The following is a 19,057-nucleotide window of genomic DNA, read 5'->3' on the forward strand; positions in this document are numbered from 1 at the left end:
CTCTCTCTCTCTCTCTCTCTCTCTCTCTCTCTCTCTATTTCTCTCTCTCTCTCTCTCTCTTCCTTTGACTAATACAGATTAGCAGCTTGGTTTTTAGCCCTGCTCAGTCTTTTAGTATTTCCAAGGAATTAAAAATGACTAAAAAAAAAAATGATTTGACTGCTTCTTTTCCCAGCAATCTGTTCTTGTCTTAAAGATGTATTACTCTCTTAAATCAGAGAACATTAAGTTCTCAAAGTTTTCTATCCTCCTAGTTACTTGTTTCCTACAAAGTCAGTTGGTCTGTTTATTTTTTTTTCTTGCTATTTATTTTCCCAAAAAACAAGTAAGGCTTGTTTACTTGTTCTTATTTATGAACAATGACGAAGTTAATATGAAGAGGTAACTAGCATGAGCTTCCTTTGCATCCATGTAGATATTACCCTAATGGGCTTCTAACTTAGAAAAGGCAAACTGACAACCAGCACTACACAAATGGGTGGAGTAGTCCATAAACAAGCTTTCCATACAGTGCCTGGACATGCAACAGCGGAATGGCTGCGGACCCCACAATACAAACGAAGGAGGTCATTATCCTGGGGGTGGGATGCTTTCTAGTCCATCTTATATTCCTCTGCTTAGTCTAATGTGAACATCTCATGGTACCTCGAGCTCTGCTTCTCAGTGAGGGGTAGGAATCCCACCTTGGGTCTCTTTTCCTTCTTTAAAAATAGGGATCTCATTTTATCCTGAAGACTAAACATCGCCCCCTACTTACAGTCATCACCTTTGGCACATGCAAGAAACTCCTACGGCTAGGATATCCTTTTAATGATCCAACTTATCTAAAAACTCTACAAAAATAGAAGATAATACATAATACTGCATACACATATACACACACATGCATATGATTACACACTCAGAAGAGGACTATAAATTTGAATTTCTAAAGATCAATACTTTTACACACACACACACACACACACACACACACACACACACACACAAACTGATAAGAGCTCCAAAACTTGAATACATGAAACTTGTTACTATATAAAAATTAAGGCTCCATGTATTATAAATAAATGAGAATATCAAAGCCTTATGTTTTCAAAGTAAATTAAATATCATGAAGAGTTTGGCCACATTTTAAACTAACATTTCTCACATGTGGTCATACAAAAAATTCAGGGTGTTAATGAGAGAAACAGAAGAAAAAATTTCCAATTTAAAGAATTCCCCTAAAAAATGCTAAAGCCTAACTTTACTCAAACTCTAAAGAATTTCTAAAATCATTACTTCATTCTCCACATCTTTCCAGATTTCAAAAAAGGTTCCGTCTCGTAACACAATTCAGACAATACCCTGTAGCTTTCCTGTCCGGAATCATGTCACTTCTTTGCTTAAAATTATTTAAAAGCTTCACAACCACCTTAAGATAAAGTCCAGAATCCTTAATTGCCCTGAAAACACTGCACACCTCTCTAGTTTTGTTTACTCACTCAGCTCGCTTTCTCCCTCTTCATTTCCCACCTTACGCTCCCACCACAATGGTCTCACATCTCGAGTCTTGTCCCATCTCAGGGCCTTTGCACACGCTGTTTCTGTGGTCTGAGCTGTTCTTCTGCTCCCTTCTCCTACAGAGATACCTGCTTGACTCTTGCTGACTCATCATATGACATTCTTGTGAAAGCATTTCCTGGCCACAGCCCTCAGACTCAGGTCTGTTAGCATCATCAAGCTTGTTTTAAGGGAAAGGAAGAAAACGGAGCAAGGGCTGCTTTCTTTATAATCTGTTTATCGTACTAGACTATATACTCCAAAAGCCAGGTATTGAATTTGTCTTCTGTTATACCCTTAGTACCTAGCACTGGGCCTGCACCTAGCCAGTGGTAAGTACGTTTATTTCATGATCTAGCATTTGAATTGTCTCTCTGACCAAAGCTCAAATGTTTCAGAAAAGAAGAGTATACAAATTATTGCATAAAGCCATTTTATTTTGTAGAGGTCCCAAGAAACAGACATGAACACCTACCAAAATTTTGCTACCATAGAGGCACAATTATCAGAGTAGTATGAAAATTGTACACAACTACTTTGGGAGACTCTCTATTGTTTTATTTTTTCCTTATTGGGGTAGGTAACAAAATAGCCTGTCAATTATCTATTCGATATAACAAACATTATGCACTGTCATAAATTATTGCTTATTTTAATTAACACCTTCCATGGTAGAAATGCAAAACAAAAACAAAGCACACGGACACACATGGGATAGAAACTGCAAATTTCATAGGAGCACAATCTCAATTATTTGCCACTTGCTGTACTAAGTAACATTTCTAATATGGAAGCGAATGTTTGGGGGCTACTCTGAACATAAGAGCAAAGCAAATAAGTGACGGGAGCTCATAGCCATGACTGTGTGTCTTCCATTCCCAGCACATGGGAATAATAGCAAATGGCAAGAGACCCTGTCTCTGCACAAAAAGTTCAGTATGGTTCCAAATTATTTTCCAATGATAAAAGGAATCCTTTACAAAGCTTACCTAAAATGAACTGCACAGACTAAGTTTTAATTTTGTGTTCCAAATTTGACAGAGCACCTCAAGACTGGAAACATGAACTGATGGAGATAGCATCTTGGGCCATGCAAGGAGAGACTGGACAGAGTCCAGGAGACAGACACTTGATAAGCTTCTTAATGTCTCGGTTCAATCTGTGTGGCTTTTCCAAATGAAAAGGGCACCTTCAGGGCATCGGATTAGTCGAGAACTTTCTTCTTCATTGGCTAATTTTAGAGAAACCCTCCATCATAACAACTGAGACAAGAATGGGAACTGGTATCATATGAAGATAAAAGAAAAACTCAAAGAAATAATATCTATCCACATTTGCTTAGCACATAATCCCAGAGGAAATGAGAGATAGTCATAGGGTAACATGACCCAAGATAGTAATTGTGCAGGGCTACCCTATTTGTGAAAACTATACCCACACTCTTCAAATGTGACCTGTCCTGATTCAATAGTTATGGACATTCAAGTATCTTAAGGCAAGATAAGCTTTTATTAACTGGCCCCAAATTAACTGAGCCACATATTGGGTGTCTCAAATTACTTAGATAAGCTCTTAGATAATTATTTGGTTATTTAACATCCCGGACTCATGGCACGGACTTAGCAAAGATTCTAGATTAGCCTTATTCCAATTTAGGATACCATGTGAGTTAATGCTACCCATGAAAGTTCTGTGGGTGTTTGTTATTAATATTATAAAGGGGTATAGGAAATGGGAAAGAATATAAAAAAGCATATCAGAAATGGAATATGTATAGATCTAAGAAGAAACAGAAAAGGGATAGGCTAACGAGGTTGTCGTGAATTTTCTACTATTCCTAAACAAACTACATTCATAAAAATTTTCAATTTGAGATTTTTAACTCTAACAAGTATCTTTACTTATAGGTAGAGAACACAGACACCCCCTCAAAGAAAAATTTCTATTAAGGGCCGGCTGAGTGGCTCAGTTAGTTAAGAGCTCACTCAAGAGTGTGAGCTCTGGGCAACAGGGTCGCTGGTTCAATTCCCGGCCCAAACTGAACTGCTGCTGAGCTGCCAACAGGTGGCAGGATGGCTCAGCTAATAAATAAACAAGCAAACAGAAACACTGCTATTACTTTTCCATAAAGTATAAATAGCCAAACAAAGAGGATTCCCTGTATTTCTTGGTTCAGTTTTTGAATAAAGAGTTGCATATTAGGAATGTGCCTCTAGACTTATATAGCACTTAACATGTTTCAAAGTAATTTCACATTCAACATTTCCTGAAATCTAATAGCTCCGTGAAATCTGTTCAATGTCTCCACTCACTAAGTGAAACCCTAGAAACAAGTGGCATGCTCCTTATCATACAGTTACGTAGAACTAAGGCACTCTATGTCACTAAGTCTAACTACTAGATCAAAAACTCTCCCACCATATTCGTTCATTCAATAATTAGCATTCAACACCTACAATGTGATAGGAACTATTCTAGGCAATGGGAGGCTACAGCAGAGAACAAAACAGACTCAGATCTCCACCCTCAGAACTAACATTTTAATGAACACCACCATGTGACTTTTTTCTTGGCTTGGCTACTCGGGTACCACTTACAACACCAAATGTTCAATTACTTTGTTTGCTCATCTAAGGAATTTAAATGTAGTCAAATTAATAAACCACAAAAACCAAACATTCAGAACTAAAAACACGTTTGAAAAGTTACTAAGCTGTTGGCAACTCAACTTGAAATTGAGGTGTAGGCTCCTGTTCTCAGATGATTCAAAGTGGAAATTAACTTTGTTCAGACCATTTTCAAACAAGAAAAAGCAATCAAGATACTGAGTTTTGTCTAAGATTGCATATTCAGATCAGGGTTCAGTGTTTGGGGGGGAAAAAGAGAAAATATCAGTCTAGGTCTTCTTAGTTAACTTTATACCAATAAGCTGCAGATTTAGAAGTACCTTCAACAATTATTTTATTTTCAATATTACTTTCTGTAATTATCCAGAAAAGCCATTTATATTACTCAGATATATTCGGAAAGAGACCTGATATTTAAGATGTTACTATGTCTGCTTTACAAGCATGTTTATTTAAGGGCCGGCCGAGTGGCTCAGTTGGTTAAGAGCTCGCTCAAGAGTTTGAGCTCTGAGCAACAGCGGTTGGAGTCCCGGCCTGAGCTAAGCAGCCGCTGAGCTGCCAACAGGTGGCAGGATGGCTCAGCTAAAAAAAAAAAAAAATGTATCCCTTTCAAACATGTTTATTTAATCCCTTACAACTCTACAAAATAAATATAAATGTAGAAGAGGCTGAGAAAACTTAAGTAACTTGCCTGTGTTGACTACTTGCTACCTAAGACTATAAAGTATGACATTTTGGTATTAAAAAAAGTTTGGAAAAGGGGAAAATAAGTTTGGGATCCACAATAAAATAAAATTTCAATTAATTTAATATTCAATTAATTTTCCCTATGAGAATTTAAGGGTATCAGATACACATCAGTGATCTGTAAGAAGATATATACCTTACATCAAAGATAGTTATCCTAGTGTTACTTAAACACACACACCTTTAACCAATTTGTAAAACTGTAGTTATGGAGACAAAGCACTTCTTTTAGCAGTATCTTAAAAACGGTCATGATATCGGTGCTGTCTCCCTCTAAAATTAAGTCTTACAAAACATCACTTTCTTTCCCACCTTTTCTTCAGAAAAACAAATTTTCTTCGGTAGCGGGACTTTAATAAGCCTGTTTTCACAACCTCAAGACAAAACTTGAACCCTTCCCATACATTCTCCCATAACTTACCAAGTTTTGTTATATAGATCCAGTCAAAAGTTGTCAGATACAGCATGAAGGTTATTTGAAGACCTCCCAAATCAAGAACACGGGCATCAAAAAGAAAGCTAGAGGCCCTTCAAGAAGTTACAATCCAAACGAGTTCATTAGCAATTGTATAATTAGAGACAATCTTGGGAGAAATACTGTCCACTGTACCTACAGAAACTGAGTTTGACGAACCCTTACTCAGATATCTTCCTAGATATGCTTCTTCATTAAGCAGGAAGACAGCTAATTTGCAACCAAGAAGACAGCACAGGCTAAGCTCCTAGGGTACAAAAGGGGATGCAAGACCAAGGGACCAGAGGACATACAAGGTCCACCCAGCAGATGCACTTTGGCTCCTCATAACTACAGCCCCTCACCACGTGTTTACAGTGAGTTAATCTTTAATTTTTGAATAATTTTCTTTCCAAAACATCAGGGTCAAGAAATAGAAACCAGGTATCTCAAATATTTGCTCTCTAATAAGCAGCACCTTGCTGGAATCCAGCCCCAGGCTAACATTAAAGAACATTTCCCTGTCCCTCACTAAAGGACTGAGAGAGAGGATGACTTGACCCTTTCTTCAAATCTAATCTCTAATCTCTCCATGGCAGTGGATGGTCTCCCTGAACAGTCTTTAAATTCAGGGGTAATGTATACAACCACCAATCATTTTGTAACAAAATTCAGTAAGATACGTAAAAGCTGGTTATTTTAAAGTAAAACATGCTTGTGCCTGGGAAACACTGCTGCAAGCTGACCCTTCAAATGACGCCCGTCTTTCTGCTGGAAGAAAGAGATGGCTGGGAAGGCAAGTGGTGCAAAGACTCCACCCCATCTTAAAATATTCAAAACCAAAACTGAAATTATAACAGTAGTCACTGTGACACTGGGTTCGAAAAAAATTAAAACTTCATTTGTTTTAGCGACAACATCTATTATAGGTCAGGCTCCCTTCTGGCTGGTATGATCAACAAAAACAGTCCCTGTCGTTAGGCTACTGGTACTGAAATGAAGGGAAACAAGCCTGGTCTCAAAGAAAAATGCTCAACAGTATTTGTTACTCGAAAATGCTGATTGCTCAAAAAAGAAAATACTTTATTAAACAGTTACTTGAAACTTCTAAAACAGCGGTTCTCAACCTGCGGGTCGTGACCCCTTTGGGGGTTGAACGACCCTTTCACAGGGATCGCCTAAGACCATTGGAAAACAAAGAGATACTTACATTATGATTCATAACAGTAGCAAAATTACAGTTATAGAGTAGCAACGAAAATAATTTTATGGTTGGGGGTCACCACAGCATGAGGAACTGTATTAAGGGGTCGCGGCATTAGGAAGGTTGAGAACTGCTGTTGAAATATGGAACGTTCACATTATTCCAATTAAATATTGATGCTATATTATGAAGATGAAGTTAAAACTGTAATTTCTGAGTATCTGCTGTTAATTAGCTATCACTGGCAAAGGACCCCTTAAATTGGAAGACCATAAGAATTCTTTGATATGGAGGACTAAATACGAATTCTTCTCTGTTCTTTTACAAAACCACACTAGAATGACACCTAAACTTAGCCTAATACCCACATGGAAGACTGAATAGGCGAGGAGACCCTATCTGATTAAAGGGGAGGGGGCGGGGGGATCATTTCATTTATTGTAGAAATGAGAAAAACATAAACATTAGGTAGCTGACTTGGGTTTTAGCATTCTCTGCTCTAGGGGCCCACAGTGGGGTATAAGCCAACAAGGACCTGGAAAGGGTCTGGAATTAAAGTACCACAGAGGGTTCGGAGCTCTATGGGGAAGAAAAAACGGGACGACTTTCAAAGTCTACCAGGAAGGTACTAAAACCTTGGGGCTCTCTCCCCTGCCCAAGCAGCTGCTCCTCTCCTGTTCTTCTCAAAGACAGGTTTTATTACTTAAACTGAAAAGGAAAGCTGCTACAAGAGATTTAAGATACCTTACACAAATAAGGGTACCTTACAAAAAAAAAACCAGGAGAAATAAGTGAAAGATCAGTGCATACTGGAAGGTAAACTCAGTCTGTTTTGAACACCGTTGTATCCCCATTACCTACAATGCCTGTCACATAAAAGGTAGTTGATAAATACACAGAAAGGAGTTTAGAAGAGGGTTTTTTGGTTTTTTTTTAATCTCCAAGAAGGCAGAACATCAAAAAATATCCAGGATAGGAAACAGGATAGTATAAAATAAAATGTGAACATCAATCCAGGGGATTCAACATCTGACCAAAAGGAGTATCTAGAAAGAAAGAACAGAGAAGCTGGAGGGAAGGAAAGAATTACCAAGAAATAATGCTTGAAATTTTACAGAGCAAAAATTTCCAGGTTGAACTTCCCACTAACTGTCTACCACAGAAAAATGAAATTTCAAAATACCAGGAAGAAAAGATTCTAAAATACCTGTGGTATTTTAAACAGGTCACAAGAATCAGAAATGAGAATAGTACAGGACTTCAAAAGCAATCCTGGAGCTAAAATATACTGGAATAATGCCTTTTAAACTCTGTGGGAAATGGTTTCTAACCTAGAATTATATACCTAGTCCAGAAAAAAATCAAGTATAAGCTTGAGGGTACAATAAAGGCATTTTCCAGACATAGGAAGTTCTCAAAGTTTACCTCTCACAAGTCCTCTTTCTTCATCTACGTCCCCTAAAAAGGAACAGGAGAATGTATTCTACTAAAAGATGGAATAGAAGGAAAAGGAAGACTTTGTATCTAGGAAACAGGTGATACAACACTGTGGAGAGCATAGGAGAGTTCCCAGGATGAGAGCAAAAGGAAGTCCCACAATGACTGCTATGCACAGGCCTGCAGAGAACCAGTTCAGATTGGAGTAAGAGAACAGAGGACATTACCAGGAGGAATAGTTAAAAAACAAACAAACAAAAAACCTTGGTGGATTTATGTGTCTAGCCATACTGAGAATGCTTCATTTAAAGAGTTTGGGGATAAATTAATGACAAAGACCAAAAAAAAAAACACCAAGTGTCTTTTTACAATTAACTCTAGAAAAAACAAAAAGTTAGATGAAAAAAACAATAATAAAATATTACATGGCTTAGATATGACTATTTCTATTATAATCAATTGATGTGTCCTAAAATTAGTAAAAAGTTACGTGGGAGGATATGCAGAGAAAAAGTATTGGGGGGGGGGTGTCTTTAAGAGAATTAAACCTTCACAATCCAAAGCAGAAGGCCAATGGATAATGTTTAAAATTGGCAACTCAAGCAATAGCCATATAGGCATGGACTTTATAAATAGAGGCAAACAACAAAATCAAAACAAATAACTTTTGTTAAGTATTTACATTTAGGTAATAAATTTGCATTTAGGTAATAAAATGGGCATGGGAGAATGGCATAGGAATCTGCTATTTTCCTTGTAATACCCATAAGACTAATACTTTCTAAATCACAGACATATTACTTTATAACATATAATTTTCAAAAATAAAAAAAAAAATCATCCAATGAATAACCTACTACTGGGTTACTTATCTCATAATGGGATTGTGAATTACAGATCTTTGGAACAAAAGCATTTAGTCTCACAGCAAAAGAGGATTTAGATTTACACAAAAATTTAGCAAAAGACTAATTTTGGTTTTGAAATGCTAGTTCTCTGCTTAAACTCTTATAGGAAATGTAAATAAATTACATCATGAATAAAACTGCAGCATGGTAACTCATTTCCTCTTGACCTCACAATTCTGCTTTAGCCCCCTTTTCAATCAAAGGAAAATCAGATGATCAGGCTGACTAAAATCTCAAAAGCCACCAGCAACAGGGATTATTTACACCCAATTTAACAAAAGCCTCTCCTCTATTTTTTTTTTAATCTACCCTGTATGCAAATGAACTAAAGTAGGAGTTGGCAAACTATGGCCTCGGTGGCCCAAATCCAACCTGCCCCTGCATTTGTAATACCCACCAGCTAAGAATGTTTTTTACATTTTTTAGTGCTTTAAAAAATAAAAATATATTTTGTGACATATGAGAAAAACAAGAAAACAAACAAACAAAAAAAAACGATCACATGAAATTCAAATCCCCGTGTCCACTGATAAAGATTTATTGGAACACAGGCTCACTCCTTAATGTCTGCACCTATGGTTGCTTTCTAGTGATGGCAGAGTGTGTGGCCCACCAAGCCTAAAATGTTTACTATCTGTTCCCTTTCAGAAAAACTTGTTGACCCAAGGGCTAAAGAACTCTAGCTCTGAATTCCATTTTAAATAAAATTGAGCCAAATTCATATATAAAAAAATGTACATATACAAAGTCCCTGAATCAAGGGATGTTTGAATAAAGAAACTTAGGGATGGTCTACAAAGCCCTTGAAAGAGAAGAGTCCAGAGGGATTCAACAATTTGCTTAGGGTCACTTGGGTAAATGGGAACAGGATCAAGACTAGAGTCTCCTGACTCAGAAACAGCTGCTCCCTTAGATAAGCATCTGTCACCGAAGCTTTAGCCCTAATACTCTTTTGTTCCCATTCCACTCTTCAACCTTCTATTACTAAATCATTTATTTCCTTTTAGTTAAAATGTTAATAAAACACGCTTTTTAATTTGACCTTCCCCAAATATTTCAAACAGATTTCTCTTGATATTTCCTTAGGTCTGCCCAAGGAGCTGTATATTATAGAACGGGGGTCGGCAAACTGCGGCTCGCGAGCCACATGCGGCTCTTTGAGTACATACATGTGGCTCTGAAGTAAAATTGAAAATGAAAATGAAACTATCATAGTTTCATTTATAAAATTTTTAAAGGATTTAAAATTTTTCTTTATTTGTAAAAATATATTTATGGCTCTCGAATAATTTTTAAATTGTTGGGGGACATGATTGGCTCTTCCATCTCAAAAGTTTGCCAACCCCTGTATATAGAATATTGGTTAAGGGCAGGCTTTGGTGTCAGGGAGACCCGGGCTCTTGTCTCTGCCTGCCAGGGTATCACTCTGCCTCATAATCCTCTGAATTTCTCTGAACTTCACTTTCCTGTCCTCCTAAAGTGAGTATAGAACCTACCTCAGAAGAGTGCGGTGAGACTGAATAAAACGAAGGATGTCAGGAACTTCATGTACTGATTGTCACAGAATTAAGAGCTCAAGAAATGTTACCTATTATACTTTGTCTTATCATGTCCAGATATTTTATCATCATTCATTATCCCTGAAGAGCTTCACAGGCAGTGTTCCCAAACTTCAGTGCACATAAGACCCACACTGGTGAACCTGTCAATGCAAGCTCTCCCACTATGATTAGTTAATTTGGAAGGGGCAGGAATCTGTATTTTCAAGCTCAAGTGAAATTTGGGTACAGGTAGTCCACAGACTAGAAACAGTGTTCCTAGATAATGAAACAGATACTGAGGTTAAGAGACAAGCAAAAGCCTAAATAATCACAGCTTTAATGAAGTAGTCTACTTAATCAAAATAGCAAGGAGCTCAGTACTACTCACTCCTTTTGCTGTTTTTCCTTTTACAACAGTCTTAATTTGTTTTTAACTTATGTCGGGTTCCATAACTAATATTATATCCAATACAAAGATTATTTCCCAGTTTATGAAGGTTAGGACTTTCAGTTATACATCCAACTAAACATTTAAGAAACTCAAAAAGGTCAGTACTCAGATTTCAATAGAACCTCGGTTTTCTATCTTGGAATTCAGCCATATAGCCTTGTTACCATCTGCAGAGAATTTAAGACTGACTCATTTTATTTATTGGTATGTTTGCAAACAGAAAGAAAAAAAATACAATAAAACAATATGTATTCCTACTTTACAAAACAAGCTAAAAGTCTGGCTAAAAACAAGCAGGAAACTAAATATAGTCTACATTAGGAAACCTTGATGTGTAATACATGTGAAGGGAATTGCATGCAGCAGCCATACCTCAGGGTAAGGTTCTTCCATTTAAGTGTCTATTCCAAAACCAGCAACAAAAGCAGAGCTGACAGTGGCAAGAGTTGGTAAATGTAAATATACGGGTTCACAATTACCTTGCTCCAGCCTAAAGCACAGGGAGCGCCTGGCCGCTTCCATCTCCGGAGTCGGGTTATCTAGGACGTGTCTACACCATTGCAAAGGGCTCAGGGATTTCTCTGATGACGAGAATGTCTTTGAAGAGCCAACGTACAACCTTGAAAAAAGAAATCTACATTATAGGTATTATATAGGTATGTACAGATTACCTCTCTCCTAGAGAAAATAACATATATTTGACCATTTCTATCAAAACAGAATTCACATTTCATTACTTCAAATACCCAAATTACTTTTTCATAGGCAGATAGCCCCAAAAAGAGTATGGTGCTTTCTATAACTTGGTGGGAAGGACTGAAAAAAAAACCCACAAACAAACAAACAAAAAACACTATGAAACTATGTCTCAGAGAGTCAGAGGTTGGGGGTCCCTGTTATTGAACTAACCTTGAACTGGCACCATGATAATCTGACTACCTCACATTTTCATCTTTCTTGGCAACAGAATCTTACATGAATTTGGGCTGATGTATGTAAACATGACATAACAAATGAAGTAAATCTTACGTGCTTTTAAAAAAAAAGTCTAAAATTAAGTGAAAGTTGTTTGTTGATTCTCTCAACCTTTAAATAATCAGATATTTCCCGTCTCAAATCTATACTAAATTTGGTATGTGTTTCTTTCTCATTAAAGCCAAACTAACAGCTTTCGGGATATATGTTTGAGGAAGAGTTCTCTTCCAACATCTATATCATTACACAGTAATGGGTAGGATTCAAAATTACCACCATGAGGCACTATAAGTTAAAACAAAGGTTTCCTCTCATTGACATACTGTGCTAAGGTAAATTTTAGAGTTTCAGTGATAGGATTATATAAAAAAGTTTATCCTGAGGATTAACTAACAGTTAACTAAAAAAAAAAAAGGTGGAAAGAAAATTATAATCATTGGCTCTAGTAATTGACATTATTTCATAAAGCTGTATTCTAATTATAAATCTTGTTAAATAACTCCTTCCAAGTTACCAAAATTCTAATGAGCACACTTTCTATAAATAACATACTTCGTTATTCACTCTTTTACTGTTTATAGTCAGGACTTCCACCTAGCAGTATAATGCATCAGTTATCCAAGATGGTTGGGGAATGTACTATTCTTCGGTAAATTATTCTTTTAGGTCAGGGGTTGGCAAACATTTTCTGTAAAGGGCCAGCTAGGAAATATTTAGACTTGTGGGCACACAGTCTGTGTCCCAACTCCCTTGTTATAGCCCTAAAACATCACAGATGATATGTATTAATAAATGACTAAGTGTAGCTGTGTTCCTATAAACTTTAAAAGACATTAAAAGCTGAATTTCCCATAATTTTCACATGTCATGAAAAAGTATTATTTTGGTGTTTTTTTTCAATCATTTAATAATGTAAAAATCTAGCTGACCAGCCATAGAAACCAGGCAGCTGGCCCAATTTGCCTGTACGATACAGTTCGCTAACTCCTATTATAGATGAAGATTCTAAAATACTCTTTTAATCGACTTAATAGTAATCCTAACATATTATCCCCTAAGAGTGTGGACATAGTCCTACCTTCAGGAAGAGTATATTGATTAGTTAAATTCCGGGGCCCCACTTCAGCCTACTCTGACAAGATTATCATCTACCAATATAAACCCAGCCCTTTCACCCTCCCCTGCTAAAGGAGCCCTGAGCTGTCCAGCACTACGCAACTCTCTTTACACTCCCCAAGTAAAGGTTAGTCTAGGGCAGTTGGTCTCAATCTTTGGTGCATGACAATCTCTTAGAGGGCTTATTAAAACACAAATTGCTAACACATGATTGCAGGCAGGTCTAACCTTCCTGATTCAGTAGGTTTGGGGTGGGGTCCAAGTCCTGAATGTCTAACAAGTTCCCAGGTGATGCTGATTGCTGTCTCTGGGGACTACTCCTGGATGGATGCACTGGGCAAAGCCAATCATAGTAATCCCATTGTCCCATTTGCCCAATGACTTCTTTAGGCATAGGCCTGGACACAATCCTAGCCAATAAAAACTAAGGAGAAATATTCTGATAGGCAGTGGGCAAGCTTCTCCTCATTTTTAAAGGGTCACAAAAGATCCAATTATATGCTGCCTACAATATATACATTTTAAATATAAACACAAAGGTTAAAAGTAAAAGAGTGGAAAATTACAAAAAGCTATCCATAAAGAAAAGCCCAGACCCAGAAGATTTCACCACTGAATTCTATCAAATACTTAAAGAATACCAATTCTTCACAGATTCTTCCAAAAAACAGATGAGGAAGGAACACATCCTGACATATTCTATGACTCCAGTGTTACTCTGATACTAAAACCAGACACAGACATTACAAGGAAAGAAATTAAAGACCAATATCCCTCATGAACATCAGAGCAAAAAGTCTAAATATTTTAGCAAATTAAGTCCAACCATATATATGTAAAAGATATACTTCATCATTACCAAGTGTGGTTTATCCTAGGAATGAAAGGTTAGCTTACCATTCCAACGTCAGTGTAACTTACCATATATATACTAAAATTGAAAAACCATATGATAATCTTAATGCATAAAGAATAAAGCATATGATATCCATTCCTGATAAAAGCTCTCAGCAAATTAAGAAAACATCCTCGATCTTATTAGAGGCATCTACAAAAACAGGATCTATTAATGGTGAAAGACTATGAGTTTTCCCTAATATCAGGAACAATACAAGGACTGGAAGTTCTAGCTAGTGCAATCAGGCAATAAAGAAAAACATTTAGGAGCGACCGGTGAGCTCAGTAGGTTAGAACGCAGTGCTTATAACACCAAGGTTGCTGGTTCGATCCCCCCACGGGCCAGTGAGTTGTGCCCTCCACAACTAGAATGAAACCACTACTCGACTTGGAGCTGATGGGTCCTGGAAAAACACACTGTTCCCCAATTTAAAAAAAAAAGAAATACATTTAGACTGGAAAGAAAGAAGTAAACCTGTCTTTATTCACAGATGACATGATTGTCTATGTAAAAAAAATCTGAGGAGGGCCAGCCGAGTGGTGCGTTGGTTAAGAGCTGGCTTGGGACGCCAGAGGGCCTCGGTTTGGATCCCACATATGAGGGCCAGTGACACTGCCCTCCACAGCTAAGATGCTGAACAACAGCTCAACCTGGAGCTGGGCTGCCGTGAGTCACNAGGCAAGACAGTAACAAAAAGACGAGATAGCATGGATTTTTCAGTTAATAGTAAAGGAGGCGATTGGGATCCAATAATCAGCAGAAAGCTGAATACCACGGAGGAGGCCAGTTCATCCCCAGTCGGGTCAGCCTGAGCTATTAGATGCAAATTTCCGCCCTCGTGTAAATCCTTCACTCATCACCTGGCTCGGGCACCTGCTAGGCCACCGCGTCCGGGGCACTGAGGAGGGCCCCCTCTCTCTTCCTGCCCAGGCCCTCCTCGCCGTCCCCGGGGCCTCTAAGGCCAGGGTCCTGGGGCAGGTAGCAGAGCTCGGCCATACCAGGTGTAGTCGTCCTCGTCTCGCCAGGCAGCTACGCTGTCCAGGTCCAGCGGCTCCACCTCGTCCAGCAGGGTAGGGGACGGCGAGGGTGGCGCGGTGGCTCCCCCCGGCGGCGTCCCTGCTCCCCCGGGCTCCGGCCCGCCACCCGCGCCGAAGAAGCCAGTGGCGGGCTTGAAGTAGACGAAGGGCGCCTCGGGGGGCTGCGCCAGGCTGCAGAGTAGGGAGGGCGCCGGGCTGGGCAGGCAGTAGGTCCCCGGGAACGCAGGACTGGTGCTGCCACTGCCGCCGCCCCCGGCGCCCAGCGCCAGTCCGAGCCCCAGGCCCCCCGAGGAAGCCGCGGTGGCTGGGGGGCTCCGCGGACCCAAAGGGCTGCAGGCCCCGGCGGGGGGCGGCGCGGCGGGCGGCGGCGGCGGTAGCAGCAGCAGGTGCGGGGCGGCGGCCGCGCTAGCCGCCCGGCTCCGCAGCTGCTCGTTCTGCTTCTCCAGCTTGCGCACCAGCTCCTGCAGCTTCTTCACCTCTAGCTCCGCGTTCACCACCGGCCCGGAGCCCGCTCCGGAGCCGCCCCCCGCCGAGGCGCATTTCACCTGCTCCGCCATCATCCTGGGCCTGGAGGGCGCCGCAGCCGCCGGGACTTGTGCACCTTCGTGCTGGCTCCTCTGGCCGCAGGGAGGCTACGGCTCCTTCCCCGCCGCCCCGGCCCGGGGAGCAGACCACGCTGGGGCTGAGGCCGAGTGGGCTGCTCGCATCAGCACCAGACTCCAGCCTCCCGCCTAGGCAGCATCCGCCGAGCTGTTCTGCACATGCTCAGAGCGTCTCTCCAGTCCCCTGGGCGCCTCGGNAAAATGCCTAGGAGACCTGATTGGCCATTCTTTAACCAGTGAACTATCATCAAGCAAATACTGACTCTATAAATTCACTGTTTTCCTTGTACACATAATTCTTGGGCCAAGTATTGTCCAGGTTGTTAATAAAAGGTGAATAGTTATACTCTGCTTTACTAGAAAAAATAGACTTACATGAAAAAACTTGTAAAATGTGCAACGATTAATCCACATCTGTGAACTTTCTTTCCTGAAGACCAGATACAGCAGAAAGTATTATTCTAAACAAATTACCAAATATTAATTTTGTTTAACTTGTTAGGATAAAATCATGATAAAAATGCATGAAAAATTGCAGGTGATACAGTTAACAGTCACTTGGTCCATATTTTTTACTTTAACAATGATGCAGTTGTGATAGGGAGACAAAGATGTCCTCCAAGGTGTTCAATTAAAGATAAGTATGGAAAACGAATCTGTATATATTTGCAAATTGATTTGTATAATTATGTTTTTACCTTGAAGGATCTACAGAATGTTAACAGGGTTACCTCTGAGTTATGATAGTAAATTGAGGATAAGCAGGAAGACTTGCAACTTTATATTCACTTCTGTGTTTTGACTTTTTTTACAATGAAAATGTAAAACTTTTAATTTTAAATATTTTTTAAATAATCAGGTATATATAATCTACTACAGTTGTTTATTAATAAATAGAAAATAAAAATAAGTTGCCTTTCTGCAAACCAATCAGGGAATCCAAAGGAAAAGTACCCTATGAGACCACAAGACAGGGACATACATAAAATAGTTTGCAGTGATGAAGTAACTATAGAGGACTCTGCAAGCATTAACAAGTGGATTAAACCCTGTTGATTATTTGTTCACCAATAGACCAAAATATTGCAATACAAAAATATCTTAATGCACAAAATTCTATGATAGAAAGTTTTCTGTAAATCAGGTGACCTTTAAAAATATTTTAAGTCCATTCCACCAAGATTAATGATCCCTCCCTGTTTTACCACCTGGGATTCTAATCCTAGGTTTGTTTTGAGGAAGACACAGTACTATAAATACTGTCCATTTGTCTGAAGAAACATTTGTAAAGTGTCAAAGCAATGATTTATTTATTCACCTATATACTTGAGTAAAATTAGTAAAACCTGCTACAATTTAGGTTTACTTCAAAACATTTTAAGTGCTAATAGGCTAATCCCACTAAATAGGTGATTTTTTTGAAGTTAGTTATTTTAATGCTATTTTGCTTAAAAAAACAAACAAACAAACAAACAAAAAACTACAAAAGCCAAGTCTAGATATCAAGTACAAGCAACCAGTGGATAGTTAAATATAGTAGAAATAATGCTAAGCGAAATAAGTCAGACAGAAAAAGTCGAGAACCATATGATTTCACTGATATGTGGTATATAAAACTAAAAACAACAAAGGAACAAGACAAATGAAAAAACAAAAACTCATAGACACAGACAATAGTTTAATGGTTACCAGAGGGTAAGTGGGGAGGGAGAAGTCAATGAGAGTAAAGGGGATCAAATATATGGTGATGGAAAGAGAACTGATTCTGGGTGGTGAACACACAATATGATATATAGATGATGTATTACAGAATTGTACACCTGAAATCTATGTAACTTTACTAACAATTGTCACCCCGGTAAACTTTAATTTAAAAAAAAAAGAAATATTAAAATTACATCAGCTATATATACTATCACCAATCTAATAACACTTCGTAACAGTATAATTTTTAAGTGCTAATATTTTAAAGCATAGAAATGATCTCCATCACAAATACAAACAAGTTTCCTTCCACTATTTAAGTACATATCTTCAGAAAAGACCAAATGGGGACTAAATCTGTCTAAACTAGTATGACAGTGGCATGAGGGCTTATGGTTATTAGTGGTAACCTAAGAACCACCATGACAGCATTTTTCAGTACCATATTCAGGCTGAAATTGAGATTACCATACAGCCTGGGCTTCATAAAAATAAAGATGTAGCTTCTAAAGAAAGGCTTAAAGTCCCATTTAATGGAACTTTAATGGCTTAACGAAAGGGGTGAGCTGTTTTGACTTTTACAATGTGAGCTACTGGCACAGCTGCCCAAAAGTAAAGTACTAAGGGGCATGAATGCCTTATACTTGAATATTCTCCATACATTTTGATTCTCAGAATCAAACCAATTAGTTAACATACTTTACAGTCAGAGTTCTCACATAAAAGAGTGTACGGTGATAGGAACACAACAGATCCCAGTAGGAAACCAGCAGTGTTCTCCATTTCCCATTCCCTGTTGTGCAATCATGCAAGAGGAACGCCAAGTAAGGAAAACTCAGCTTGCAAAAATAGGAAGGGTCCTAAATAAAAAGAACCCAAGATAAAAGAACAAGTACAACTATTCTTCAGGCCACTGCTATGTAGAGGTGAGTGCTGTTCATTTTCCCCGTATGAACCCAAGTTCCACCCTATCTGAAGCTTCTACTCATCTGACCATATCCCACTATTTCTAGTGACTGAAGAAAGCATATTACTCCATGAGCAAATAGCATGAAAAAATGAATAATAAATTAGAACCCCCTCCTCCAACGCTATTCATTGATGGAAAGTAGAAAGTGCTAACCTGATTTCAACTGAATAAATGCTTCCAGTCTCAAGTTTTCTGATAACGTAAAGTTTCTGAAAACTAAAGTTTCTTTCATCTCACTTTTCTTCAATCACTAGTTTATTCAACAAAGCTCCCTGGTTACCAGGCAATAGAGTGTCTTCAAGTTGCCTACTACATTCCCTGAAAAGCTCTCATTTTGGATACCATTACTAATAGGTAAGCCAGTGAGGTCAGCACATTNAAAAAAGGAAGTGAAAGTCGAGAAGGACTGGGTATTCAAATCACAGTAAACTTCAATATCTAGAACATAATGAAAATTTGAACAAAATGGAACAATGACTTCAAACATGAAGGAAAATTATTGACTTATGCTTTTATACCCAGTTCAACTATGACTCTTGCATGAGGAAAGAATACAGACATTTTCAAATGTGCAGGATTTCAAAGTTTACTTCTCAGAGAGAGAAGTGCCCTTTCTCAGAAAGCTATTGGAGGCTGTGCCCCACCTACAAGAATAAATGAAATACAAAGACAAAGAATTTAAGAAACAGGAGATCCTTCATAGGCAAGAAACCTAAGGAATTCCCATGACAAGAGCACTAGGCATCCAGCCTAAGGAGCAAACTATAAGGACTGGAGCAAGGGGCTTAGGAGTACCAGAACGGGTGGCACTACAAAATACATGTTTAAAAACAGATTTAAGAGA

The 19,057-nt window shown here is 38.7% G+C and overlaps 1 protein-coding gene across 4 annotated transcripts in view; it reads right to left on the reverse strand.

Moving 5' to 3' along the window:
• Positions 1 to 15,708, reverse strand: part of SLAIN1 (SLAIN family member 1) — a 40,286-nt gene extending 24,578 nt beyond the window's left edge. For all 4 annotated transcript variants that reach the window (XM_019654322.1, XM_019654321.1, XM_019654320.1 and 1 more), the window contains exons 1-2: positions 14,899 to 15,708; positions 11,391 to 11,530 (exon numbers count right to left, since the gene is read on the reverse strand). In XM_019654322.1, coding sequence (XP_019509867.1) covers positions 11,391 to 11,530; positions 14,899 to 15,497 — 739 coding nt within the window. In that variant the 5' untranslated portion in view covers positions 15,498 to 15,708. The remainder of the gene's footprint in view (positions 1 to 11,390; positions 11,531 to 14,898) is intronic.
• Positions 15,709 to 19,057: the final 3,349 nt, after the last annotated feature.

Source organism: Hipposideros armiger, unplaced genomic scaffold (genome assembly GCF_001890085.2).
Source record: "Hipposideros armiger isolate ML-2016 unplaced genomic scaffold, ASM189008v1 scaffold_219, whole genome shotgun sequence".
NCBI lineage: Eukaryota > Metazoa > Chordata > Mammalia > Chiroptera > Hipposideridae > Hipposideros > Hipposideros armiger.